The sequence below is a fragment of the Triturus cristatus genome, chromosome 9 (assembly GCF_964204655.1).
Source record: "Triturus cristatus chromosome 9, aTriCri1.1, whole genome shotgun sequence".
Lineage (NCBI taxonomy): Eukaryota > Metazoa > Chordata > Amphibia > Caudata > Salamandridae > Triturus > Triturus cristatus.
Genome location: NC_140592.1, coordinates 310,459,312 through 310,487,062, shown reverse-complemented (window position 1 = coordinate 310,487,062; position 27,751 = coordinate 310,459,312). Strand labels below are relative to the sequence as shown.

The 27,751-nt window shown below is 44.5% G+C and overlaps 1 protein-coding gene across 2 annotated transcripts in view; it reads right to left on the bottom strand.

Annotated features, from left to right (window-relative positions):
* Positions 1-5,319: 5,319 nt before the first annotated feature.
* Positions 5,320-27,751, bottom strand: part of LOC146797809 (F-box only protein 2-like) — a 111,195-nt gene continuing 88,763 nt past the window's right edge. For both annotated transcript variants that reach the window (XM_085624993.1, XM_085624992.1), the window contains 2 exons: positions 10,325-10,463; positions 5,320-5,826 (listed from right to left, as the gene is read on the bottom strand). In XM_085624993.1, coding sequence (XP_085481119.1) covers positions 5,689-5,826; positions 10,325-10,463 — 277 coding nt within the window. In that variant the 3' untranslated portion in view covers positions 5,320-5,688. The remainder of the gene's footprint in view (positions 5,827-10,324; positions 10,464-27,751) is intronic.

Genomic DNA, 27,751 nt, shown 5'->3' with positions numbered 1-27,751 from the left:
GAAGATGGTTGGCGAGAGGATTGATGGCCTCTGCCCCCAGGGCAAAAAGATTTTTCGGGCAAGGATCAGATGGAGAGCCTGATTTAAGACTCCCAGTAGCAAAAAGTGAATCTTCAAGGGAGATAGGTTCAAGTTTCTCCAAAGAAGTAGGTTTGGGAGTGTGATTGTCTTGCTGACTAACGTTCACTCTCTCTTCTCTCCGTCCTGGTGGGCGAGACTGGCTTGGATATTTGAGATCTTATCCTGAAAGTAGTGAGCCAATTGTTCACATTATTCTGTGGAAGGCATCTGCTGACCTGTACAAGCTACTGGGGAGGTAACCAACTTCACTATTTTAAATACTTCTCTTGATTTATTACCAGTCTTTAGGATTCTGGTCTGAAAGTGAAGTATTGTTGCTATTTTAATTTCTTTTTGATACTTTTTTAAGGATACGCTGCTGTTGGTTTTGGCAGTAGGATAGTATGACCTCCTCCACTGTCTTTCTTAGTGGTTACACTCTAATTTAGTCTCTTTAAGAGAGTTAGTATACCATAGGTTGGAAGACTTAGTACAACGTGGTTGTTGTATCTGCTCAGGGGCTAAGGCGCGAGTAGTGGTTCCAATCAAGTTATCTATAAGGTCAACATCCTGGTCCACGTCGCTTAAAGAGAGGGCTTTTCCTCTTCCAAGGCCCTGCAGAAAGGATCAGATTGGACTTTATGAAAGGCTCTAACCACTCTAGCTATAAAGCCTATTTGGGATACAGATCTCCCCACCCTAGCCCACCTGGACCTAATCATATAATGGTCTGACCAGACTAGAGGGCTAGGAGTAACCACTTCTAAGTGTAGGTTAGAAAAGTTCTGATTGAGGGTATGTCCAGCTTGATGTGTGGGCATAAATACTGTCTGGATCATAGACATAGTGAGATACTCTCCTGCAATGTTAATATTTCCCTTTCTTCACCCAATTCCATGTGAAGGTTAAAGTCACCAAGAAGGATGAAATGGGACCATTTAAGGGCTAAGGGTGCAAAAGCATTATACAGAGAAATAGGGATGGATCCAGCAGGACCTGGCGGTCAATAGATTGAGGTTCCCGCTACAGATTGAATTGGGGAAATCAAAACAAAACAAACACTGGCAAAGCGAAAAGGATGGTAGTCAGTGTGAGACCTATAGGCAAGGACACTGAAATTTGCGATTTTGCGGCTGTTGTTTTTTCTGCGTAATTAAGGATTTGCCACATATTCCATCATCTAGTTCCTAATCAGCATATTCAAAAACAAATGTTTCTAGCTCCAATGGATTAAGAGTTTTTATTTTTTTATTTCTTTATTTGCGGTTTTGCAGGTCACGACACACATTAAAACAGTTCCAATTTACAAGCAATTCTGCATAAGAATCCCCCCAGTCTCTGTCCAACAACTGGTAGTCCCTCAATGGAGATCTTCGAAGTGTGTACCAAACCGGCAATATGCTTGAACAGTAGCAATAACCAACATTCGAACCTTCAACGAAACATTCCCCCCCGCCCCCCACCCCCGCCGGGCCCACCCACCTAGAGGTCTATCTTCCAACATCTCAACCAGAGGTATCTTCCCGTCTCTCCCCCTGCCTGGGGGATATAGTCCCCACCGGACTAATATCAGACACCACTATCTGTGTCGAAGTCGGGGAGCTCCTCCCTAACTCCTGGATCATCAGCCCCCATGCCTGCAATACTTCTGGGAGTTTGGCATCCTGCCTAGTACTACGCATATGCCCCTCCTCCACTAATGCCCATTCCTGCAGGTCCGTCTTCCACTTCCCAACCAGCGGCCCACTCTGTTGCAGCCAGTGGATTGCTATTCGCCGCCTAGCAATCACAAGTCCCAACACCAAGAACTTCCTGCTGGTTTTACGTCGAGGGTTCCGGGGAATTAGTCCAAGGATACAAGTACGCAGCTCCAGGGCCACCCTCCACCCTGTTATTCTACACAGGTCTTCCAGGACGGCTGTCCAGTATATCTGAATCATCGGACACGACCAAACCATATGTGGGAAATCTGCCTGCGCATAATGGCACCTGGGGCACCGTGGATCTCTCAAGCTATCAATAGCGTGTAAGCGCTTGGGTGAGAGGTATGTCATGTGGACCATATTGTATTGTATCAGTTTAAATCTATTGGACACCGCTACCTTTCGTACAGCCTCATGTATTTTCCCCCACTCCCGCGGTGTGATATCCTGCGGGCTCACTCCCTGCCATCTATCTTCTATTTTGAGAGGAGCATATTTTTTGTCTTCCCGCAACGGCCTATACAGGTGAGTAACCAGTTTCCGCCCTCCCGCCATAGCTATCATTTCAACCAGGGTGTTCGTGTGCTCCGGGGCAATGGATCAAGAGTTGCTAAAATTATATGGCACATGTTGCCTTGGAGTGGAAGGCCCTTTGATTGTTTTCCTTTCTGTTGCTCAAACTAAATTTTGGTGTAAAACTGGTATTAATGGGATAAAACATTTGCCCAGACAGTATTAAACTGTAAAAATGACAAAATAAAGTAATACTATCACAAAACGTTCCATATTCCACCACATAATTTGTATTTTCGTGATACGAAATTTAGTAAACCCAGCCATACTCCTCCTTTGCTGCATAACTCCAGTGGAACTGCTTATAGGCTTTGCTAATGCTTGTTTTCTTTCTATTGCTCATGGGCTTCTTATTTTCCTCTTCCTGATGCATGGGACAACTATTTGCAAAACCCAAATGGGTTGACAGACATTAGGCGGCAGATTTACAAGCCCTCTGCGCCACCAGTACGTCACTTCTCCATATTTACAAGGAGAGGAAAAGCCACCCTGCCTGACTTTTCCTCTCCTTGTAAACACTTTGCATGGAAGGGGCGTTCCATGGGTGTTGGTGTTCCCATGCAATACCCATGAAACGAGACATATTTCCAGATTTATGAGGAATCTGGAAATGCGTGTCAATGCTATGCCTCCCAGGGAAGGCGTAGCAAGGCGCAACGAGGAGAAATGTTTTAATTTCTCCTTGTGTTTTTTCCGCTTTCAAAGCGTGCTGTATTCTACAGCATGCATTGAAAGAGGAAAATGCCTGTAGTGATTGTTTTGGTGCAGGAAGGTGCCCCTTCCTGCACAAAAACAATCTCCCCATGATGCAGTCATCCTTGCACCATGGTGCAAGGGTGCCTGTGCATGGCTGCAGTTTGTGCACCAGTGCAGGGGAGAGCACAGGAATGCGACATATTATTGTAAATATGTCGCATTCCTGTGCTTTGTAAGTGCCGCAGCGTCACTCAGCCAAAGGGCTTGCGTTGCCGCGCTGCGGCACTTCCTTGTAGATCTGCCCCTATGTCCTTATTGTAAAATACCCAACATTTTCTTTTGTATTTTAAAGTTTACAGATATAGACTCAATAGTGGAAAAATCTAATCTAAAGTGGTCTGTGACCCTTTACACTCTGGGCTTCGCTGGAATCTAGGGATGACCTACAACTTAAAGGGGAGGTGAAGAATTGGAAGGCTGTTGCATATAAAACCTGACGTAACTTGAACATTCAAAAAGTATGACATGATTGTGTCTACCTTAAGTGTATTCGCCGTTGTCAAACCCTCACCTACTTAGTGTGGCATTCTTCATCCCTCGGGTCCTGTGTGTGTGTGTGTGGGTGCTCACCTGTAGTCATCCTTCATGATCGGAGTCACCTACCTAACTTGAGGTTGTGATCTGTTTCTGAAATAATGAAATGCATTGGCCGGGCTACATTTTATTTATACTTGCAAAGTTTTGCATTACACAATTTTATGTCATTTGTTTTCTTATGAGAAACTGTTTTTTAGCAGAAAAAGTCTTAAGGGGAGAGATTTTCTACTTGAACCGGTCTCCTGTCTATATCTCAGATTACTTTTGTAAGCAAGGTATTGGAGTGAAAATTTCATGCAAATTCTCCAAAAATAATGGCATTTCTCTTGCCTATTTACTTCCCTTTGTATTCTTGATACACCTGTAATTAAAATTGTGTGGGTGAGATAATAGGAATTTGACCAGTGTCCCCTACCAAAAGACTAAAAGTAAGAGAATCTAACGACAAACCCTTCACATCCATATGTCAACATGTTTCAGCACTCATGAAATGCCTACAGAGCATCTCACAACTTCCTCAGGATAGGAGGTCCGAGTTTTTCCAATAAAAAATTGTGGGTTAGACCCTTCATATGTGAACGCTGTTAACGAAAAAAATATAGCAAACTCTTAACATCTGTGTATTTGTTTATGCCGCTAAAGCCATTGTCATCAGTAGTTATGCCGCTCTGGGTGCCAGTTGCAACTAGCAGGTGAGTATGCGTAGTAGTACATAGTAAAACAGGTTAACGATGTGCACATCTTTCAAACTCGTGAAGTCCAAGTGCATGACTTATTAAAACATCCCATTTCACCTCTTCAGCTAGCAACTGGCAAACAACAACACCCAGCACCCCCACCTTAAGTCACCCCTTACCAAGCTAACATAACAAGAATTCCATAATTCCTGCCAAGTTGAGCTCCCCATTGTAGTTCCAAACCCCACCCAAAGCGTCCCCATTAAAAATAAATGAATTCCACCTTCTGAATCCTCCAGCATATGCTGGGAGCTGTCAGATGTATCCGAGCCAAAGTCCGGAACCCGTAGGTTATCAACAAAATGTTCCCTTGCTCTAGCCCTATCAATTGTTTCCCGCCCTCTCTTCAATTACCTGCTATGTCATGTTATGCAGATTTGTAGAGTGCACTATCACCCTGGAGAGTATCGTGGTGCTGAGCAGGTGTGAGTATAGCCAAACCTCGGCCATAGTAGGACTAATCAAAAAGCCAAGCCTTAAGCTGATAGATGATTTGTTGTTTGTTTCTCAGGTTTATCTTGATTTCAAATGGCTGGGTGGAGAAACACAAAGGCACAGTTATCTGTAGGTGACAGTGGCTTAACAACAGCCCCGCAGCCCCCGTGGTGCGGGGGAGGGCCCAGAGCTCTAGGGGGCTCCCTCCAGCACTGTGCATGGGTGGCACGTTATTGGCCTGAGAGCCCCTCACTAGGTCCGGAGCCTAGGGGCACCCTCCATGTACTTTTAAGGAGGGCCCCTTTCAAGTTTTGTTACGCCACTGCTAGGTGAATTACTACAGGATTATGGTCAATGCGATAAAGCTGGAATCTGGAGATGACAGTAGAGCAGGTTTGTGCGTTCCGGCTACCACAATAGAAAGCAATCAAAGAAGATCCTGAAATCTACTACACAAAGGGCAATTGCCACAAAGTATTGGTGTACTGGTGTATATGGATATCAGCACAACCACACAGTCTTTGCAATATCTTTATTTATAGTATGATACAGTGGGAGCATTGAAACAGAAATGTTTTATATTTCAACCAGACATTCATATGTATCATATGTTCAAGACTGACGGATTCATGAGAAACAGTAACAGCACAAAATATGTAGGAAACACTTGCAACTGTGTTTCTGAGGGGTTGTTTTGCATGCAAGACGTAGGCAATAGTAAATTGTGCATAACGCTGGCAGATGCACAGGAGTGTTAGGAGCAGGTAGTTTTTTGGAGCATTGCTTAGGGATTGTTAGTTGAGAAGATCCGAATTGAGGGCAGTGTCGAATAATGAAAAGCAGAGGCAGCTCTGAGCTGAAATGGTTGTACCTATTTTGCATGTTTGTTACGGATTCTGCACAGTGACGGAGGAGTTGGTGACGCGAGCCCCATACTGTCCGGCCCAAATTTGGGTGTCCTTCCCTTTGTGAAAAAACTTCACGTAGCGTACATTGGGACCATAGTTACAGAACACATGCGAGACCTGCAGAGGACAAAGTAAAATTAGACATGCCACTTAGTGGATGCAAGAAATGCCATTTTTGCAACTTTAAAATATTTTTGCACAGTCTTTTGCTTTGTTTTTAGACAATGTTATTCTTTAATGGCCCTTCTGATGAAGTAGCCAAATAAAACAAACGTAAACAGTTGCTCTTCCTTTTACAGTAAATAAATACATAAAATAAAAAGTTACTTACCATGCAGTAGCCATCATCATTCCTCTTCCTCTCTGTGACGTCATGGCCCCAGCCAACTCCCTTAACCAATTCTGGTGCTCCTCTCATGCTGTTAACCAGCATGAAAGAAGTGCCTGGATTGGAGGGCTAGGTCTCTGTTGGCGCTCCAGAGGGCACTGGAGGCCTGCACTTGCTCTCAATCCAGCTGCCTTAAGACAGCTCAGTTGAGAGGTTTAAAGTACGCATGTCTAGCTGGCCGTCGCAAGACGGCTGCCCAAAGGGACTTTAAACAGTGCAAAGGCAGCCCTCTGCCTACCACTCCTCCATGCTGCCACTCAGCAGGCCCCACCCCGTTCTGACACTCAGTTCGGGACGGGGTGACAGAAACTTGAATGGTAATGAATTAACTTCATTACCATTTAATTTTTTGTCTCTGGAGGCATTTCATTGGGGTGACGCTCCTCTGCTATAATGGAGGAGCGGCCCCTGATTTGACCAAAGAGATTTGAAGCTTTCAAGGTCGACAAATTGAAATTCAAGCAATCATATGACTTTTCACAAGCCTGCTCCTAAATACACAAAATGCAGATTCACTGAGAGCTCTGCATTAGGTAATAACCAGACGCATTGAGAGCTGGGAGTGGGGTGCTGCTCAGACTTACTCAGGGCTCTGACGTTGTTTATACCCAAATCTTTGCTCATGATAACACTAGACTGATGCAGAGCTCTTCTGCTAATGTGATCCAGGCTCTCTCGAGCTCAAGATCGGTTAAAGGCCAGACGTCAAGCTCAGATAATCAGAGCTTTGCATCTTAGAACACCTAGCCTCACCCATATTTGCCCTGCCAATAAAACCATCTTCATTTCTCTCTCTCTCTCACTTTATATAAAGCAGGCTTTCTCTCCTGTCACTTTACATTTCCAAACCTCTTCCCTTCTGTTTCTCTCTTTCCTCAGTTCCTTTGCCCCCTTATGTGCACTTCACCTAGCCTCACCACTGTTTGCCACCATTTTGTCATATTATTTTAAAATTATTATTTACCATTTTTGTAATGAACAAATAAGACAATACCTACATAACAAACAAGCACAATCAACTCATCTTGTATATTATAGCTTGGGTGCAGTAAGAAGGTGGAAAACACAATCAGGATGCACACATTTCCCCCCAGGCCCCTAGCACTTGACAGTTAATTTCTTCCTTCCCTTTTTACTCCAGCACAACTCTTTCACATACTTGTCTCCACACAGTGACGCACTTCTCAGGTAGACCCTTCACTCTCTAGTGAACCATTTTCACTCTGTCATATTTCAATCCTATTCTGTCTTGTTGTCCTCCTTCTGCTCCCTTGGGTACTCTCCTCCAAGACTGACTAATCAAAAGCAGCAACCTCCATCAGCATCCATAGCTAAATGCCTGTCCACTCCAGCTTGGCATGGACTTTGAGATAAAAGGTTATCTAGTTACATAACAGAACCAAAGCTCTTTATGGGGGCTAATGGCAAACTTCAACTTTATTTAGACAACTAAGTCGGGTCAATGAAGGCAGCAGATGTGCATTCTCTAGATGTAAACGGAAGCCATGGCCAATACACTCCATGCTGTATTAAAGAGGCCTGTGTTACGGATCAAAATGGGTACTCATAAGGAAAGTGAGGACCACTGTGTGCTTAGAAAAGTTTTAGACCAAACATGTGGTCCAAACCTTTGTTAAAATGCATACAGCAGGTGATTTGAACATGCATGATTGGTTCGGTAAACGCAAAAAAAAGCCAAATGGGTTGAAAGAGAATCTTTAACAGTGCCCACTGCAAGACCTTGCTGGGCCAAAGACAAAACAAACAGTAACACATACGACAGTTTAGTCTGGAACAAGTCTTCACCATGGGTGTCAAACAAAGCCACAACCTCGTCCCAGCATCCTGCATAAACAGATTTTGTAGAATGCCTCACAGCCAACATGATATCTATTGCTTTGGGAGGGATAGTGAACACAGTCAGCTGCTGCCACTCAATCGTTGAGCATGGAGGTGTAAATTGTGCATGCCGGGAAGCAGGACCGTGCCCTGCTGCTGCAATATATCTTCCTAAGGCAACAGCCTGATAGATGCTCATACCCAGAGGTTCCGGGTACCATACTCTCCTGACCCAATTTGGAGCCACTAACATAACTTGGGCCTGGTCACTCCTGATCTTGTTCAGAACCCGTGGCAGGAGAGCGAGCTGTGGGAAGTCATACAGGAGTCCCTGGCTCCACTCTAGGTGGAATATGCCTCAGAAATAGAGCTTTCTTTGCAACTCCAACAAGCAAAAGTATTGACACTGCACACTTTTGGGGGTGGCAAAGAAGTCCAGCCAGAGTTCTCCTCACTGCTGGAGGACACCCTGCTGCACCTGAGAATAGGTGCCAGTTGTGGTCCACCAGACATTCGCTGAGTTCGTCCAACCTGACATTTAAAGATCCCACCTGGTGGTGTACCATCAGGGAGAGGCTCTTACAATTCAACTATGTCCAGAGGTGCAGGGGCACTTGGCACAGAACCCAGGACTCCACAGCACCCTTCTTGTTGTTATACAACATGGTGGTGGTCTTGTCCATTAGGAACTGAACCTGCCTCCGCTTGATGGATGGTAGGTAGTCTTTCAACGTCAATCAAATATTCTGTTATATCCTAGCAAGTAGATGCGGATCTTCACCTCTGCCAGATGAACTCCCCAGCCCAGTAGTGATATTTCTGTCACCACCGTTTGCTATGGGTGGGGAAGGGACAAGATTCTGCAGTTCGTCCACTTGCAGTCGAGCAGTCGCCACTGCGGACAGTTTGGAGCCTCCTCAGAAACGTGGATGGAATCTGACAAATTTCTCAAGTGCTGGGTCCTTGGAGACTTCAGATCCCACTGCAGAGACCGCATGTGCCATCTAGCTTAGTCGGTAAGCAGGATGCAAGAGGTCAGTACAACAGGAATCCCCACCTGCCTCCCCAGGCAAATGAGACTGTTTTTTACTGTTAAGCTATACCTTTGTGCCCTGACCTTTGGGTCTCCGCTAAGAACAACTGACCTAACTGTCACCCCTGAGGCATGATGGGAAGCTAGGGGTCATTGCTGCCTTAAAGGCACGGTGCCAGTTTTTGTGTTGCAATTGCTTTCATTTTCTATGTAGTTGGTTTCCAATGCAGCCTGTAGGCTAACAATGTTTACTCTTTTGCAGTTTTTAATGAGTCTGCTCATTAAAAAGAGTTCAAGTGATACTTGACTTAATGTGGTCTATGTATATAAGTGATATATGATTGCAAAGGATTTATTTATTTGTTATTTAATTGCTGAGCCTCCTATATGGGGGCTGCATTGGAATGAGAAAAAATGATATATGTATATATATATATATAGAGCTGTATATATATATATGTTTTCATATATATTTTTATTATTTCTGGGGTCACCGCACGTGAGCGGGAATATTCAGTGCTTATGACTATTGATGAGGGTCCACTGGAAGAGAACCTGGCATGTATTTACCACGCATGCCTTCACAACGCAGTCTCTACTCTGACTGCGACGTTACAACGACTTTCCTTAGGGTGCGCTGGACTTTGGAATAGTATATTTCACTATTCCACCTCGTAGTCTATGCAACAGTCGGGAAGGTGTTGGACTTAAAATCCAACACCAGTCCAACAATGTGCCCCCTAAAGCAAATCGTTGTAACGACTGGCGTGGTAAAGAAATGCGTGGTAATATCGTAGTTGGGGTAGTGAATGCATTGTGAAGGCAGATCGTGGTAGTAACTGCGTGGTAACATTAGTTTCCCCTCTAAACATCAACTTAGCTGGTGATATTGAGAGTCTTGGTGATGCCACATGAAATTATCAGTCATTCTCACTCCCTCTTCCCCCACTGCAACTAACCTCTGAAATAGCAATTATCCCCACCCATCTCCAGAAATCACTCTAGTTGTGACTCAGGTCCACCCATAAATAAAATATTCAAGTAATACGGACAGCCTTTGTAATCCCAACCCTAAATCTGAACGGCTTAGTTGACAAAACTAAGAATAACTATTGTAACTTCCATACAAATATCAGCCAACCAGAAGAAATTGAGTCATAATCATCGCAAACACTGCCCTACTGACAGCTGTTATTGGATTCGCCTCCCAACAGTGACTCCTCCCCAATTAGCCATGACTGGAAATGGGACATGTAAGAGAATCAGGTCACAGGTGATACAACTACTTTATACTGATGGTAATTAGTAAGCCCCACGACCAAGCGTCCCCCTCATGACCCCCTGGTCATCTGTACCTGGTGATAGCTCTCATCATTCCATTGTGGAATGCTGTCGGGTGCTTCTTTATATTCCGCTATTATCTCTTTTCCATCGGAGGCTAGCAGCGTTACACAAATTTCATACACGCATCCACAATCGGAGCGTCCACCGTACCTTAAGAGACAAAAACAAATACGGTTTGTGACAAACAATTTGTGAGAGGTTTGCTAAAAGAATATCACTGGTCTGAAAAAGTAGCATGTAGCAAAGCCAAGATGAGAAGCAAATTGAAAGGCAGCAAGTCTGTGGATGGTTGAGACAGCAGGTCTGTGGGTAGTAGGATTTGGGGGAGCAACCTGACTTGGAGAAATCATCAAATATATTCTGGGCAGGGCAAGACAGATTTGTGCATGCAAAGAGGAACAATAATGTGATCAAGATGCTTGGCCTTCCTCCCTACCAGTAGGCATTTAGGTATGTTTGAAGAGCAGGTCTGCATACAGTGGGGATGCAGTGGTCAGTCATGTAGCCCCAAAGATGTTCCCTCCTTTTCAAACTCTGATTGGGAGGGGGCTCAGAACAGACAGAAAGCACCCAGGGCCTAACCGTGGTGGTTGAGGTAATTTGCCACTGGTGACCTGAGATCAGTACCATGATGGCTATGTATACTCAGTCAAGTACTTGCAAACTCAGCCAGGTACAAACCTTTCCACACTTGACTCTCGAGGTAGGAAGGCCAGCAATCACAGGCTTCTCAGGGAAGTAGTGTGGAGCATAAGGGTTCAGAATTCAACAGTCAACCAACAGACACGTTAACTTATTGTCTAGCACTTCTATTTATGTAAAAGAAACTATTTTAAGATCACAGCAAAATTAAATACTGCACAGTTCAATAGAAGTGTAATACAGGGTTGTAACCTATATCATTGAGTTGCCACAACTCCTTTCTGGTCCGTCAGCCCTGCTATGATTTGGATCCCATGACTACAGTCCTCAAAGCACTAACTGGCACATGCATCAACAAAGACTTTTGCGATTCCTTAATTGCGATTTTTAAGGAATCGCAATTAAGGAATTGCAAAAGCCTATGCATGTAGGAATCGCTATAAAAATAGCGATTCCTACAAATTCCTTAATTGCGACTTGCAAATTGCGAGTCGCAATTAAGGAATGCCATCCCAATCATTCCTATGGGCCTCCAGGCCCATAGGAATGATTTGGAGATTGCATGAGCAAATTGCGAGTACCAGTAGGTACTCGCAAATTGCTCATGCAATTTCAAGGGTGCAAGGGTGTCAAAATGACACCCTATTGCACCCCTGAAATTGATCTGTGCACATATGTTGCACACACACATGCTCTAAGGGCATGTGTGTGCGCAACATGAAATTTTGAAAAATGCACAAAAGTGCATTTTTCAAAGTTTTTGCAAATTACCATGAAGTTCAACTTCATGGTAATTTGCTCCCCCTATTAGCGAAATCGCGAATATTTTAACTTTAATGCATTGCATTTAAGGAATCTCAATTTGGGATTCCTTAAATGCAATCGCAATTTAAGGAATCGCTATTTAGAGATTCCTTAAATTGCGATTTTTGCATTTGGGATGATGCATCCCAAATGCAAAAATACCGGTCGCAAAGGGGCAGATTCTACTAATCTGCCCGTTTGCGACCAGTTTTCTCGTTGATGCAAAAGGCCCTAAGAGCAGAGGCACTGATTAGGCACAGATGCAGATAGTATTAAATACTCTCATTGGTTAACTTCGTAACTCAGTTAGAATCTTTCACCCCTTGGTTTTACTCGGTAAAAGAATGTCCTTCACATGCTAGTATCTTGTCCTAGATGTAGGATAAACCCTGCATTTACCTGCTGGCAGGCCAAGTAGTGTGGTGGAAAGAATGCATTCCCTCTTTGCATTGCAACAGTCTTGTACTGAAATACAGATCAAGGGATGCAATAGGTGTATCAGGCCTACTTGGAAGCACTCATCTTCGGAAATGGTGCCCTTAGGAGCTGGTCAAAGACAGGTACTCATACTCAGCAGTTGCAGCCTCGGACCTGAATCACCCATAGTGTGCCTTTCTCATTTCTGCTTCGATGGCAACACATCTTTGTTTCCTGTTATCACTAGTGGCAGCACCTGTCTTTAGAGCCCAGGGCAGACTACCAGGCTACCCAGTTGTACTTGTTCTTACAAAATCTTAGTGCAGCTGACACAGGTAAACAGAGAGCACAGGCCCCTCTTGGCTTTGTTTTTAGTGCCAGTTAGATTTTTCTAGGTGCTCTTTAAGTCGGGAACATGCTGGACTTGTATTTGTTCTAATGTAGCTTATTAACAGTGGGCTGTAAGTGGAGTTATGTTAAGACGCTACACGCGGTGATCTTCAAATGGTCTTTATTGAGATCTTGTACACACACCACTAACATCAGCAGCCTGCCAGTGTGCTCCCAGTCTCCAACTGATTTTCCCTAAAACATCACACAATAGAAACCGTGAACATTCATGGCTTGAGCTGCTAAGCATACTTAAAGAAACAAACACCTACGTCTGACTACAACACATCCGGCTTACCCAACAATGCAAGGAAGAAACGAGGTTAAAACAAGATAAAAATATTCAATGAGAAAATTGCTACACACACAAAATAAGGCAACACTAAATAATCATTTAGTGGTAAAAGAAGAATGGAAACACAACACAAGAACAATTGATTCCGCACAGTGACTACGAAATACCTGAAAACAGCACTAGTTCATGACTTAATCCTTGAAGCGTTCAGGAGTACTCCTGGGTCTCATAGAAGTATTCCTCCTGAGAAAATAATTAGTCAAACTCGTTCTATACGCATGCAACCTCGATCCTGATGGAACTGTATCCTCCATTTCATTAGGCACTCTGTTGCCACTGTACTTCTCTAACTGGGATATGCTCCACTTGTTCCCAGTGTGAACTGTCACCACATTCCTTGTAATGGCAGTTATGACAAAAGGATCCATAAATTCAGTCACTCCTTTCCTCTCCCACCGTGGCTTCTTCACTAAAACCAACTCTCCTTCACACTTCTGTTTATGCTTCACAGATTTCTACATATCATATCTGTGATTATACTTCTGCTGATGCGACTGGATTCTAGCATCCACCTCCTCTTTGTCCAAATTGAGAGTCCTTTTCAGTGGCAACCATTCAGGATTCAATTTGACCAAGTCTACTCTACCCCTCAACAGCTCAAACGGGGCTCTTTGTGTTGCACAATTGAGGGTAGAGTGATGCGCCCACCACATGTCTCTGAGGATTTCTTTAAGGGGAGGTCTTGTTTCTATGGCTCTCTGCACACAAGCTTTTACCACTCTATTCATGTGTCCTGCAAGATCATTGGCCTGCAGCGCATATAGAGCAGCCCTCTGATGGGTGACCCCAAATTCTCTTTAAAAACTGCGGATTTTCTCGTGAGGTGAACTGCACCCCATTATCAGTGACTAAAAACTTGGATACCCCTTCACTTTCAAATTAATCTCTGGGAAATTTTAAACCATCTTAGTGTTAACTTTGCTTACGCACCTTGTGGATACCCATTTTGAAGTGTAGTCTACTCGTAACACAAATCTCCTAGTTGCTGCAATAACTTGAATGGGCCCATTATATCCAGACCTAACTTGGTCCACGGCTCAACTGGGACAACCGCAGGTGAAAGGGGGAAGAATCAGAGACTCGAGATTTATCATTGGAGGCACACTGATAACAATCTTTAACCAACTCCTCCACTTGTCGATCCATGCCTGGCCACCAATATCTCTCACGAACAAGATCTTTGGTCAGACTCCTGCCAAGATGTCCCTCATGACCTAGATTCATTATCTTAGACCTCATACTTCTAGGAGGAACAACTCTCTCACCTCTCGTGAGATCTCCTTGATACAATGTAAGTTCATTTATTATTCACCAAAATGGCTTCAAATCGGAATCCAGACCTTTGCAATCAGGCCAGCCCTTAATAACAAAATTCACGACCACAGGAAACAATGTGTCTTCCTCTTTTCTCCCACTCCTCTTTTGTAATGGTAGGCTCCTTGACCCAACTAGTACCAGCTAACTTAACAGTAGCAACATCACATTTGCCTTCCACTGGTAACCGTCAGCTGCTTTATTTTCTACACCAGAAAGATTCTGCACCTGAAAATTCAATTCTTCCAAACCTTCACTCCAACGCTTGAGTCTTGGTGTCAACCTCTAACTCTGGCTGCATGAAAATATTTGTACTAAGGGACGATGATCTGTCCTTACTAAAAAGGGAATGCTCCACAAATAAAACTTGAAATGTCTCACTGCCCAGGCTATAGCTAAGGCCTCCCTCACAATACATAAATACTGTGGAGACAAACGCAACTACCTTCTCTTCACCCCTATCCAAATGTGTAAGAACTGCTCCCAACACTTTAAGGCTGGCATAAGTGGTAAGGATAGTTCTTCTCTTGGTGTCAAAGTGACCAGGAGTAGGCATTCTACTTCTCATGTTTCACTGCATTGAAAGCTGCATCACTATCTCCGGACCAGACAAGCGGAGTTCCCTTTTTCAATACCATCCTGATGGGTTCTACTATACTAGCAAATACATTTTGAATAGGACTCAGCAAGTCCAAAAAAGGACCTCACTTGTTCATTGTCACAAGGAGTTGGGGCATTCACAATGCTCTCTGCGAACTCTAATTTAGGTTGAATACCCTCCCCCGTTATAACATGGCCCAAGTATGTAACCGATATCACTCCAATTTAGCATTTTTGTTTCTTTACTGCAGAACCTTTATCCAACAGTCTACCAAACACTCTTCTCAACATCTCATCATGCTCAAGTACATCTTTACCACACACTAGGATAACATCCTGAAAAAATAATAGGTTAAGTATATTACCAAAGACCATCTTCATAATTCGCTGAAAGCAGGCTGCAGACGAGGCTAGCCCGAATGGCATCCTCACAAATCAATACGCACCTAACCATGTCACAAAGGATGTCAAGTGCCTCAAATCTTGGTGCAATTGCAGTTCATAGTATGCCAAAGAGAGGTCTAATATGCTAACATTTTTCGCTCCCTCCAGCATGGTGATAGATTCTGCTATGTTTGGGAGAGGTTGGCCATCTACCCAGATCCATTTATTTAGACTTATCAAGTCCACACACATCCTGTTGGATTTTCCACCATCCTTAGGTGCCAACACCACTGTTACATGGCCATTAGGGTCATTGTCGACATTGCTAAGTTAGCATGAGCTTTGCTGCCATGATGCTGCTTTTGCGCACGTTACTACATAACTTTATTTTTGCAAGATTCTGTTTATGCCTTTCACATGAAAACCGTCTGATTTTCACGTTCTCTGCTGCGTCCTTGGAGTTTAGTCTGAACACGTTGTACAAGATCGATAAACAATGCCCCTTATTATTCTGTTCTGGTCAGTCCCTAGCACCTAGACATAACATGCTGAACACTACTGCAATGCTGGAGACTCGTGCTTTGAAACTACAGGTATGCATGTTGTTTTAACTCACACTTGAAGAGAGCCTTTTTAATGGAGAAGAGCTATGCTGTTACTTTGATGTAAACCTTACATCTAGGCTCTAAGGTATGGGGTCTAGTGTCAAAGCCCATATATCTTCCTTTATATAATAAACTTCTTCAAGTCAAGAGGAGGGTGGCTAGGCCTTATAGCCCTTTTTCCACTGTCTTTATATAATGACTTTCCCCTTCATACTCTATGATATTGTAACAATGCTAATTGTGCTGAGTTTATGCATTTTGCTGCTGGTAGTGGCTCCTATACTGTATTGTAGAGCATGATAGTTAAAATAAACATTTTGAACTTTACAGTGTTTAATTCTTATTGTGGACAAGTACGAGTGAGCGAGCGAAAGGGTATATCTTGCTACCGCGATTCCTGAGAGAGTCGGGAGTGCTGTGTTCTGGGTTGTCTAATCATTTGTAGCTTCATGATTTTTGGAGGAGAACTAATGAGACACTATAGCTAGTCGGTTTTGGGATTTGCGTACTAGGGTGATAGGTTGGTACACCCTACACACGAGGTCCTGTTGTCTTGTGCATAGTTCTGTGTAGGTGCAGAATCCCCTCAACACCACAGGCGCCACCCACTCTGAGGATTCAATTTTCTCTATAACCTTCAGAGCCAATAGTCTATCCAGTTCCTCTTTCAAGGATTCCAGCATCCTATCAAGAACTCTTCTCACTTTGTGCACACAAGGTTTAGCATCCTTCTTTAGCACTATCCGATGCTCATCCTTAAATACCAGCTCATCCTTAAATACCTGCAGAAATTGTTTGATGAAATGTTCTCCACTCCCACAATCATACACTAACATGACTTGATCACGTTCATTGTGTGCATTGGGGTTTAATATAATCCCTAAATCCTTTTGATGTCTCCAACCTAGAAGGTTGCCCCCCCCAGACCACATACCTTTCCAATGGTCTCTCTGCCTTTGAATTTTATCCTCATTATCACATAACCCAAGACGCCTATATGTGCACCACCATAACTAACCAGGTTAATTTTCGGAGACCAGAGCTGCACATTAGGAAATGTTGCATCCCACAACTCATATTCAACTATTGTAAATAAGAACCTGAGTCTGCTAGAACCACAAATTGTTTGCCTCCAATATCAACCTCACATTCAGGCATACGTATACAATCGGCCTTCGGTTGCAGCTCACGTACCGCAACGGGGTACCGACGGAGAGAGCGGGCCCCCCTTCCCTGAGTTGTTACCAGGTAGAGGTGGATCTACTTATCCATCGATTCGGATAAGATCCAGTAGTACCAAGCCCAAAACAATTGGATTACTGGTTTGATATCACTATATTTGTTACTATTATTATGTTTTCACATATGCAGCAGCATTGTTTTTTCTTCATGGTCCTGATGAAAGGCTGGACACTACATTAGACCAAATAGGCTGAAATATGTCGACAGACCGTACCAACTTAGCAGTCTAATTTACACTGCTTTGCACTGCTTTTTAACCCTGCCAGTTTGGGCAAGTCAATAAAGAAAAATGTTGTCCCCACTAGGTAGTTTTAGATTCACACTTAGCATCAAAATTACATCCAGCGCTGCACCCTCGCAACACCTAGCATTCACAAATGGGATCTTAGTACCCTCAAGACAACATCCCAGAGCGCCTACCTCACAGTGAGGGAGTTGTAGCCCTCAGTGAGACTAGGTTTTCTCACTGGGAGGAGAAGCCCATATGATGAAGCATGCCACCTATGGTGGGTGAGGGCATTCGTCCTGAAAGGGATTGCTCCCTAATGGTGCTTTACTGAGAGACACTTTTTTCACCTTATGACAGACCCGAGAAGTATTGTGTTATGATGCTTATACAATCGACATCCACTTCATCATCACTTTTCACACTCAACACCAATGTCCTCAGACTATCCCTCACCCTTTTCACATTCTCCACAGCCCGTACTCTCCCATTGGACTTCCAAACCTTTGCATAATGGCCTTTAAGGCCACATTTGCGTCATGTGGAATTTTTTGCGTAGCAGTTGGGACTGCTGGAAACATGACTGAAACTTTCACAATGAGAACATTTAAATTTAGTAGCCTATGGTGGAATTTTACCCTTCCTCCCGTGAGTCGCTTTGCAAATGTTTCCATCTGCATCCTGTTTCATCCCCTTCTCCACCACTTCATGTATCCTACTAGGCATGGGGACATTATCTGGAACCATCATGTGACTCTTCATCTCCTTCACCCAGTGTTCTGCTCGATTTTCCCGGCCTTCTTGTGAGGCACAATGATGGAATGTGACTTCAGTCTCTTATCATTCAAGTCTAAGGGTTAGAGTAGTGAATGGAGCCTATTTACTAGGCACTTCGACATGATTCTGTGCTCTTTCCCCATAAATCAGGGCTTGCACACATAGGCTAGGGAATAGATTCGTTAGTATTAGGGATAACCTGTCCTGTAGTGAGGGTATTTCATGGAGCCGTGCTGAATTCAGGCCTGGTAGGCCTCAAACGGGAGAGACTCCATCTTTCTTTCTGCTCCGGCAGCTTGGGATGCTTCTAGGTCAAATGTAATGTTTTAGTTATGAGGTGTTATTCGCTTGGAGAGAACCGGTTCAGGCCGGCCCTTATCGAAGGATTGTATTTTTCTTCATGCCGAAGACACTACATCAGGCCGGCCGGCTGGGAACGTGTCCTTGGTACGGGGAGGTACAAGAATTTGGTGGGCGGCAGGTTACAGGCCGGAATTTTCCATGAGGAAACGCACCTCTATATTAGTGAAAGTCTGAGGCAGTTACATGTTCAGTCCGTGGGCGGCATCTAGCCGTTAGCAGTAAAGCTACTACTTATTCCAGGGAAGACAGACGCCATCTTGAAGGCGGAGAAGAACCGAGAGACAGATGCTCTCCTAGCAGAATAGCCAGAGAGGAGAGAGTAGCCGATAAGGAAGAGGTCCCAGTGACTCGGAGAAGGGTGATTCCAGGCGAGCCGAGGCACAGACGAGAAGGGAACCTAGATGACCACTGAGTGCAGGCTACATACTACTAAGGTGATGTCGACCCTTTCTTATTAGAGTGTACAACTTAATCTTTCACTTTTCTTTGCAGGTTATGTGTTATATCGTAATGTTATGTGATTGTGTATGTAATGAGTAATAAAGTACCCAGTTTGTAGTGAACCAACATGTGCTGCGTGTTCTTGTATGAGAGGGTAGCCTATTCTTCTAGTTAGCTGCGGCTACATGAACAGATGTTAACCCTGATCAGGTAAGTGGTAACTGAATAAGGGAAAGAGGAGCCCCTCGAACCTGAGAACAGGCTATGCTTGAACTGGCAATCCTTGTGTGATCTGATAAATAGTGAGACTGATTCCCTTTTTGTATGTTATGGTGATCATAGGATGAACTGTCGTATGAGACTGCCGTCGAGGTAGAGAGGTCTGGATTCGTATGGAATCGCGAGGCCGCCACTTGTGCTGAGACTGCCGTCTGGGTAGAGAGGTCTGGATTCGTGTGGGATCGCGAGGCCGCCACTTGTGATACTGTCGTATGGGCAGAGAGGTCTGGATTCGTAGGGGATCGCGAGGCCGCCACTTGTGCTGAGACTGCCGTCTGGGTAGAGAGGTCTGGATTCGTGTGGGATCGCGAGGCTGCCACTTGTGATACTGTCGTATGGGCAGAGAGGTCTGGATTCGTAGGGGATCGCGAGGCCGCCGATTGTGCTGAGACTGCCGTCCGGGTAGAGAGGTCTGGATTCGTATGGAATCGCGAGGCCGCCACTTGTAATACTGTCGTATGGGCAGAGAGGTCTGGATTCGTATGGAATCGCGAGGCCGCCACTTGTGCTGAGACTGCCGTCTGGGTAGAGAGGTCTGGATTCGTGTGGGATCGCGAGGCCGCCACTTGTGATACTGTCGTATGGGCAGAGAGGTCTGGATCCGTATGGGATCGCGAGGCGGCCGATTATAAGAGGTCTTGGTATGTATAGTAGGAATTCCCTGTCCTTAGGTGGTAGATATATGTGGTTGCACTATTGTAAATAGGTTCTAGGGAGGGGGTAACGTTCTGGCTGGGTTAGTGAGGCTCTGATGAGCGGGTTCTATCTGATCCGAAAACCCAAGCAGAACATTTGGCGTCACGAACCGTTTACGAAACCTGTGTGCGTTGTGGTTGTATCGTGTTTGCTTTCGGCGCGTGCGTGGTTTTGTTTGTATATTTTTTGTATATACTTGTGTGTAGTTTTCTTTTCTCTTTCTTCTTTTTCTTTTTCTCTTTTTCTTTCTTTTCCGAGATGTTTTCTAGAAAATCGAAATCTACTTTTAAGTTGCCCGTTGATATTTCCGGCTGGGATTCATCGCCTTATGAAGCCTTAGCCCGTGAGTGGGCTGATTCTACTGGTTTGAGTGAGAATTGGAATTCTTTTTTGGAGCTGGCGGAGCCGGCTACTGTGATTACTTGTTTACAGAAGGCGCCGGTATCTAAGGGTGATGAGCTTCCCGTTTTGGGGCGCAGAGGTTGGATTGTTCTGTCTGCGTACAGAATTCTGCATGAGAGGTTGTTGAAGTTACAGAACTTGCATAAGGATTTGGAAGCGAACCTTGTTGAGATTCAGAATGCTCATACTTTGTTGCGGTGTCAAAATAAATTGCTTGCTGACAAACTTGAGACGTACCAAACTATTGCCGAAAGGGCGGCTGTGCGAATTGCTCGTTATAAATACAAGAATCGGCGTGGTCGGGTTTCGACGCGAAAGGTGCGTCTGGTCGTGGAGAAAGCCGGACTGGATTGGAATCCTGATGAATGGGATGGTAATATCTGGAACTCGAGTGATTCTCCTTCCTCGGGTGAGGAGTCTGCCAGGCGCGAGTCCTCTCGCTCCGGCCGTGATTGTAAGTGTGCTTTTTGCGCCTCTGATGGTGCACCCCGTGATTGCACTCGTCCTTCGAGCGGGGTCGATGCTTCTTCCACTGATTGTTCCTCTACGTGTACTGGTCGAGCTCCTTGTGATGCTCGTCCCGCGGTCTTGGTGCATCCAGTTTTTCGGCGGAAGGTGCAGCAGGCTCCCGGTGCTCCGAATGGTATTGCTTTAGACTCTTTGGAGGATTTTACTCAACAAGAAATTAGTAGGCCTGGGCGAAAATTTCGTTCCGTTCGCGGAAATTGCGATAATTTGACATTTTCGCGTTCCGCGGAGAGCGCGAAAATGTCAAAAATTCCGGTTTCCGCAGCTTGGCGATAATTTGTTTCTTGCTCGCGCTGTAAAATAATACATTCTCGCGCGCGCGCGATCGCCTTACCTGAATCCCTGCGTTCGCCGACAAGTTTTCTTGATCCGGTCGCGTTCTCCATGAGATGTTGTATTGTTTTTAGCCATTTGCGCTGTCTCGCGACAGTTCGCGCCCGCAGTGACGTCATGCGTCGCGCGATCACGTCTTTCTTCTCGCGATCATGCACCGCGAGAACAACTCAAAACAAGATGGCTGCGCCCGCAAGCAACCACATGGGTAAGTTGGCGACCCGCAACCATGCAGAAAATCTCGCGAACATGCCGGATAAAAACTTCCGCATCTTCGCGATATTTCCGCTTGTTTGCGATAATTTTAAACATTTTCGCGATAATTTGCGAAGGTTAATTCCGCAAATTCCGCCCACCCCTAGAAATTAGTGATATTTTGCAGCGATTTCGGCAGCGAGCTGGTGAGACCTTACTCACATGGATGGTGCGCCTTTATGAACTGGGCGCTGCTGGCATTATGTTGGATGCTGGCGATTGTTTGAAGTTTTGTTCCTTGAGTTCAGATTCTACTGTACAGGATCATTTTCGTAACTTTAATGCTGGTGGTCAAATTTCTTTGCTTCAATTGGCGACTGAGGGTTGTAATCAAAAATATCCTACTGAGTCTGACTGGCCTGTGAATGACAAACCGTGGTATACTTTGCGCGATGCTGCACAACGTCTCAAAGAGGAGGTGATGAAAACGGCAATTTTTCTGAATACTGCTGACAGGTTGCTTGATGGTTTCTTGACATCTTCTGTGCGGAATCGTATTATTCGTTCTTCCCCTGTTGCTTATAAGCAGGTCATGATGACTTTATTGATTAATCAGACTGGTAACATGTTATCTGTGGTGCTGGAATCGGTACGCCAACTCGGTGAGTTGGGTGAGTGGTTTAAACCTGAACGGCAGTCCCGGCCTGACACTCGTACTCCTGGTGACAATAAACTTACTAGACGTGATATGTTTTTTGGTCTTATGGCCGATGGTGTGCGGAAGGAGGACATTGATGGTGAGACTACTTCTCGTTTGTGGGAAATGTTTCGCAAACGTGGCTTGGATCGAAAGGAGGGGGCCCGGCGTGTTCGGACAACTGAGTGTGATCGTGGTTTTTCTGACGGTAGCGGTGATGACGACCGCCGTGGGCGCTCTGATCGTCGTGATGATCGACGTTATGTACGTGATTTGTCCCCCCGTCGTGTGAGAGACAGGGAGAGAGAGGGGGAAAGAGAGAGGGGGAGAGACGATTATGTTAACAGCAGACGTAGAGATGATAGGGATCAATCCCCTGAGTTGAGAAGGAGAGAGGATCGACACATATTGGCCGATCGAAACCCGCAGTACAATGCAGAGAACAGTAATCCATTTCGTAATGGAGATGGATATGAACAGGAGGTATCGATACCTGGGAAACGTGAGAGTCTTTATCCTGATTTATCCTGGTACACAGAACACAGTAAAAAGGACTAGGAAATAGGTCAAGCTCCAGTACACAGATGGGCTCACAGAGATAATAGACCCTATGTAGATATTGATATTTATTGGAGACATCGTAATATCCAAAGGGCCCGAGCATTGGTAGATACAGGAGCGGAGGCCACTCTTATTCATGGAAAATCAAAGAAGTTTAAAGGTCAGCCTTTTACAATTACCGGATTAGGTGGAAAGGAAACTCCCGCAGTTCAAACCTTACTTGAAATGAGAATAGGTAGAATTCCTAGAAAAGAATACTCTGTATTAGTGGTGCCACTCTTAGAATTCATAATTGGAATTGATATTTTGAAAGGAATGACTTTGCACTTAGATGATGGATGTTACCAATTTGGAACTAAACATTATATATCGTCCAGGCCTGTACGGGTTGGTCGTTTAAGAATGCCCCCCATAAAAGTTCCCCAGGCGACAAAAGTGGTTCGTCAGAAGCAGTATCGTATTCCAGGTGGTCATGAAGAGATTAGTACCACTATTCAGGAGTTGGTGGATGCAGGAGTTATAACCCCAGTTACTTCTGCTTGGAATAATCCTGTTTGGCCTGTACGTAAGAGTGATAATTCTTGGCGCATGACTGTTGATTATCGAGAATTGAATAGACACACACCCTCTTTGACTGTTGCAGTACCGGATGTTATTACCCTAATTGAAAGAATCCAAAAACATCCAGGTACATGGTATGCGTCCATTGATATTGCTAATGCTTTCTTTTCGATTCCGATTGCCCCTGAGTGTCAGGAACAATTCAGTTTTACGTGGAACGGGCGTCAGATGACGTTTAGAAGTCTTCCCCAGGGCTATGTGCATAGTCCTACGATATGTCACCGGCTGGTGGCAGAGCATCTGGCTGAGGTACCGGTTCATCCGCAAATTCAGATATGTCACCATATTGATGATATTTTGATCCAAGGCGAATCACAAGAGGAAGTTCAGACCCAATTGGATAGAGTCATTGAGTGCTTGCGTGAGAAAGGTTGGGAAATCAACCCGGATAAATTACAAGGTCCGTCCCAGGCTGTGAAATTTTTGGGTATTAATTGGCATGAAGGGCACCGAGAAGTGATCCCTCAGGTTAAACAGAAAATTCTTGATTTTGCAGTTCCGAGAAATAGGAAAGAAGCCCAAAGCTTCATTGGTTTGTTTGGTTTTTGGCGCCAGCATATTCCTCATTTGAGTCAAATATTGGCCCCTTTGTACCAGGTCACTCGTAAAAAGAATGCATTTGAATGGGGTAAACCACAGCAAGATGCGTTTAGTCTGGCAAAAGAAGCAATTCAGCATGCTCTGGATTTATGGCCTGTATGTGATGGTGATGTGGATTTGAATGTGTCTGTACAAGGCCTTTATGCGGATTGGAGTTTGTGGCAGAAACAAGGCAAGAGTAGAGTACCGTTAGGTTTCTGGACTAAAAAGTTACCTGATGCTGGTGAGCGTTATACACCTTTTGAGAAACAGTTACTTGCATGTTATTGGGCTCTGGTGGATACCGAACAATTGACTTTGGGACATGATATAGTTTTGCGACCTGAAATTCCTATCATGCAGTGGGTTATGAGTTCGCCGAAAACTCACCGAATTGGACACGCTCAAGAGGCGAGTGTGATTAAATGGAAATGGTATATACAAGACAGGGCACGTGTGGGACAAAAAGGAGTTGCATCTTTGCATGAGCAGGTGGCGCGGGCGCCATCGACTGAGACTGAGAGTGAATGTTCCGTACCTTTAGTACAGGAGTCTCCTGTTAAGTGGGGTAGACCTTTTGATGATTTGTCCGCAGAGGACAGAAACCATGTCTGGTTTACGGATGGTTCAGCAAGGTTCATAGGGACGAAACGGCATTGGAAGGCAGTGTCCTATAATCCGATCACACAAAAATTGCTGAGTACAACTGGTGAGGGTAAGAGCAGTCAATTTGCTGAACTCTATGCTGTTTATCAAGTTCTGAAACAAGAGTTACCTGGCACATGTCATATTTTTACCGATTCTTGGTCTACTGCCAATGGACTGGCAGTTTGGTTACCGACTTGGCATTCCCATAGTTGGAAAATCCATTCAAAAGAACTGTGGGGAAAAGAATTATGGCAGGAGATTTGGGAAATGCTCCCACAGAGTACTGTTACAATCTTCCATGTGGATGCTCATACCCCGATAGACTCTCTTGACAAATTCTTTCATAATATTGCAGATGAGAAATCTAAAATTGCTGAGGCAGTGGTGGACACGCAAGATTCTGATATTGCGGGATTGGCGAAATGGGCCCACCAGAAAGCAGGACACTTTGGAGAGAAAGCCACTAGCAGGTGGGCTGCTGATCGAGGAATTTATATTCCCCTAGATTTAATCAAAAATGTTATTCTACATTGTCCCATTTGTCAGCATATCAGGCAGCGCAAAGTGCCCCAAATTGTTAAAGGTCATTTACATCGCGGGAAATTGCCCGCTCAAATTTGGCAGATTGATTACATTGGTCCACTTCCTATGAGTAGGAATTGTCAATATGTTTGCACCATTGTTGATACATACAGTGGCCTGTTGGTGGCCCTTCCCTGTAAGCAAGCTACCCAATTGAATACTATTAAAACATTGGAATTGATTATGATGTATTATGGTGTGCCATTCCAAATTCAATCTGATAATGCATCCCATTTTCGTGGAAGATTGGTACAGGAATTCTGTGTGGAAAACAATATTGAATGGGTGTTTCATATACCATATTATCCACAGGCCTCGGGTCTTGTGGAGAGGTTGAATGGCCTGCTGAAAGACCAATTGCGCAAATTAACAGATGACAAGTATAAGAATTGGCGAGACTTTTTGCCTCAAGCGTTATTGATTTTAAATAACCGTCCTTTTCTAAATGCTGAATCCCTACTTATGCGTTTGTTTCCTCCGAATGTTGATGCTAAGCCCAATGAAATCAGAGAGACTGTGATGTACTGGGAGATTACCCCCGGAGCTTTGGCTCCATGTAGAGCGACCCCAGGGTCGGCAGGTTTAGACTTGCATGCCATGGATGACACCGTTATAAAAAGTAAGGATCGAGTCATCATTGAAACTGGTGTTGGTGTTCATATACCAACTGGAAATTTCGGATTAATCGCCCCTAGATCGGGGCTGGCTGTAAAAGGCATTCAGGTGCTTGGAGGAATCATTGATAGTGATTATCAGGGAGAGATTAAGGTGCTCCTGCTGAATAGCAGTGAGGTTGACTTACTGATACATCAAACTGACCGAGTGGCTCAATTGCTAATAATGCCTGTCTTCAGTGGTGAGATGACAAAAGGCACTGCCCCAACGTTGCTAACTGTACGAGGCCAGAAAGGTTTTGGCTCCACAGATAATCCTGGGGCCAGAGTTTGGGTGCAGTCGCCTAAGAATCCCCCTGAACAAGCAGAAGTGATTGCAACCGGTCAAGACAACACCATTTTAGTTATGAGACCAGGGAAAGATAGCTGGGAAGCAGTCCCGGCTGACAAATGTTACTTACGAGAATGAATAATGCCTGTATTTGATTCTCTTTCAGATCATTCTTTGGACTGTTGCTGCAGGATGTGTCGGCGTTGGACTCCTTTTGGGCTGGTACGACGAGAGAGGAGGGATCCCATCAACCCGGGCTGAGTTGAGAACCCGAGTGTCGCGTTCCTTCGCTGCGTGGGATTCGTCGTCGAACTTTTGGATTACATTGGCCAAGCAAGTGACTAAAGCCCCTCATTTCTGCTTGACACCGATGAGATCGGTGACGGACATTCTGGCAACTTGTTTAGTTGCTGTCCCTGCTTCATTGGAGACTTTGACTCATATTTTTAATATATCAAATGCTCGCCCCAATGTTCTTCTGGGCGATTTCGCTGCCCATGAGTATTGCCCCTTGTGTACTGTACTGTCAGACCCGATACCGCCCATCCAGTCCCAAATAGTTACCTATAATATCACACAGGGTGATTTATGTTTTTTCCTTACTTGTGATCCTAGGGTGATTTCTGAATGTATGCGTTTAAGATTGAAAGGTGCCACTTCATTCACCGCTCATGAACGAACTTTGTGCCTTCAAAGGACACCGAAAACATGTACTTCTGTTCAGAATAACATGACTTGCAAGAGTATGGTAGTTACCCCCAGTCACTATCGCACGATGTTACTGCCTGCCGGATGGCTTTTCTCATGTGGTAATACTTCCTGGCCATATATATACCCGCAAATATTTCTGGAGGCCCTTGTGCCATTACTAGACTGAGCTTGCTCATGTTTTCATCACATCCGAATGCCAACTCTCGTGTGATTCGAGATACAGTGAGGTTACAGGAGGATTGTGACTCATCTTTGCATTTATATTCCAAGTCTGAATACCTTAGCCTGGCTATTTCAATTGTTGGTGTTCCTGCTCTGGCAGTTTATAATGCCAAATCTATTGGGAAAATGGCCTGCTGGATGGTAAAATCCATCAATCATACTTCTACAGTCCTGTCTGACATGCTATTAGACGCCCAGGGTGAACGAAGGGCTATCTTGCAAAATCGAGCGGCCATTGATTATCTTTTGCTTAAACATGGACACGATTGTTCTGATTTTGAGGGTCTTTGTTGTTTTAACTTGTCGGATCATACAAAATCCATTCAAGCTCACATTGATAAACTACATGACTTGACAGAAGAAGTTAGAAAACACATTGACCAGGGCTGGTTTGACTGGCTCTTTAATTGGTTACCTAATTTGCATATGTTACGTCAGATATTAGGAGGTATTCTGATTACTATCGGCATTTTGATTTCTATCTGTTGCTTTATTCAGTGTATTCCTTCACTACTTCAATTCTGCACACCTGGTACTAGACATAGATCAGTTAGTCTTGTTTCATATTATTCTTCCACAGATATTAGTTCTGTTTAATGAATGTATTATAGACTGAAGTCAAGCGTGAAATGTTCTGCTCGATTTTCCCGGCCTTCTTGTGAGGCACAATGATGGAATGTGACTTCAGTCTCTTATCATTCAAGTCTAAGGGTTAGAGTAGTGAATGGAGCCTATTTACTAGGCACTTCGACATGATTCTGTGCTCTTTCCCCATAAATCAGGGCTTGCACACATAGCCTAGGGGATAGATTCGTTAGTATTAGGGATAACCTGTCCTGTAGTGAGGGTATTTCATGGAGCCGTGCTGAATTCAGGCCT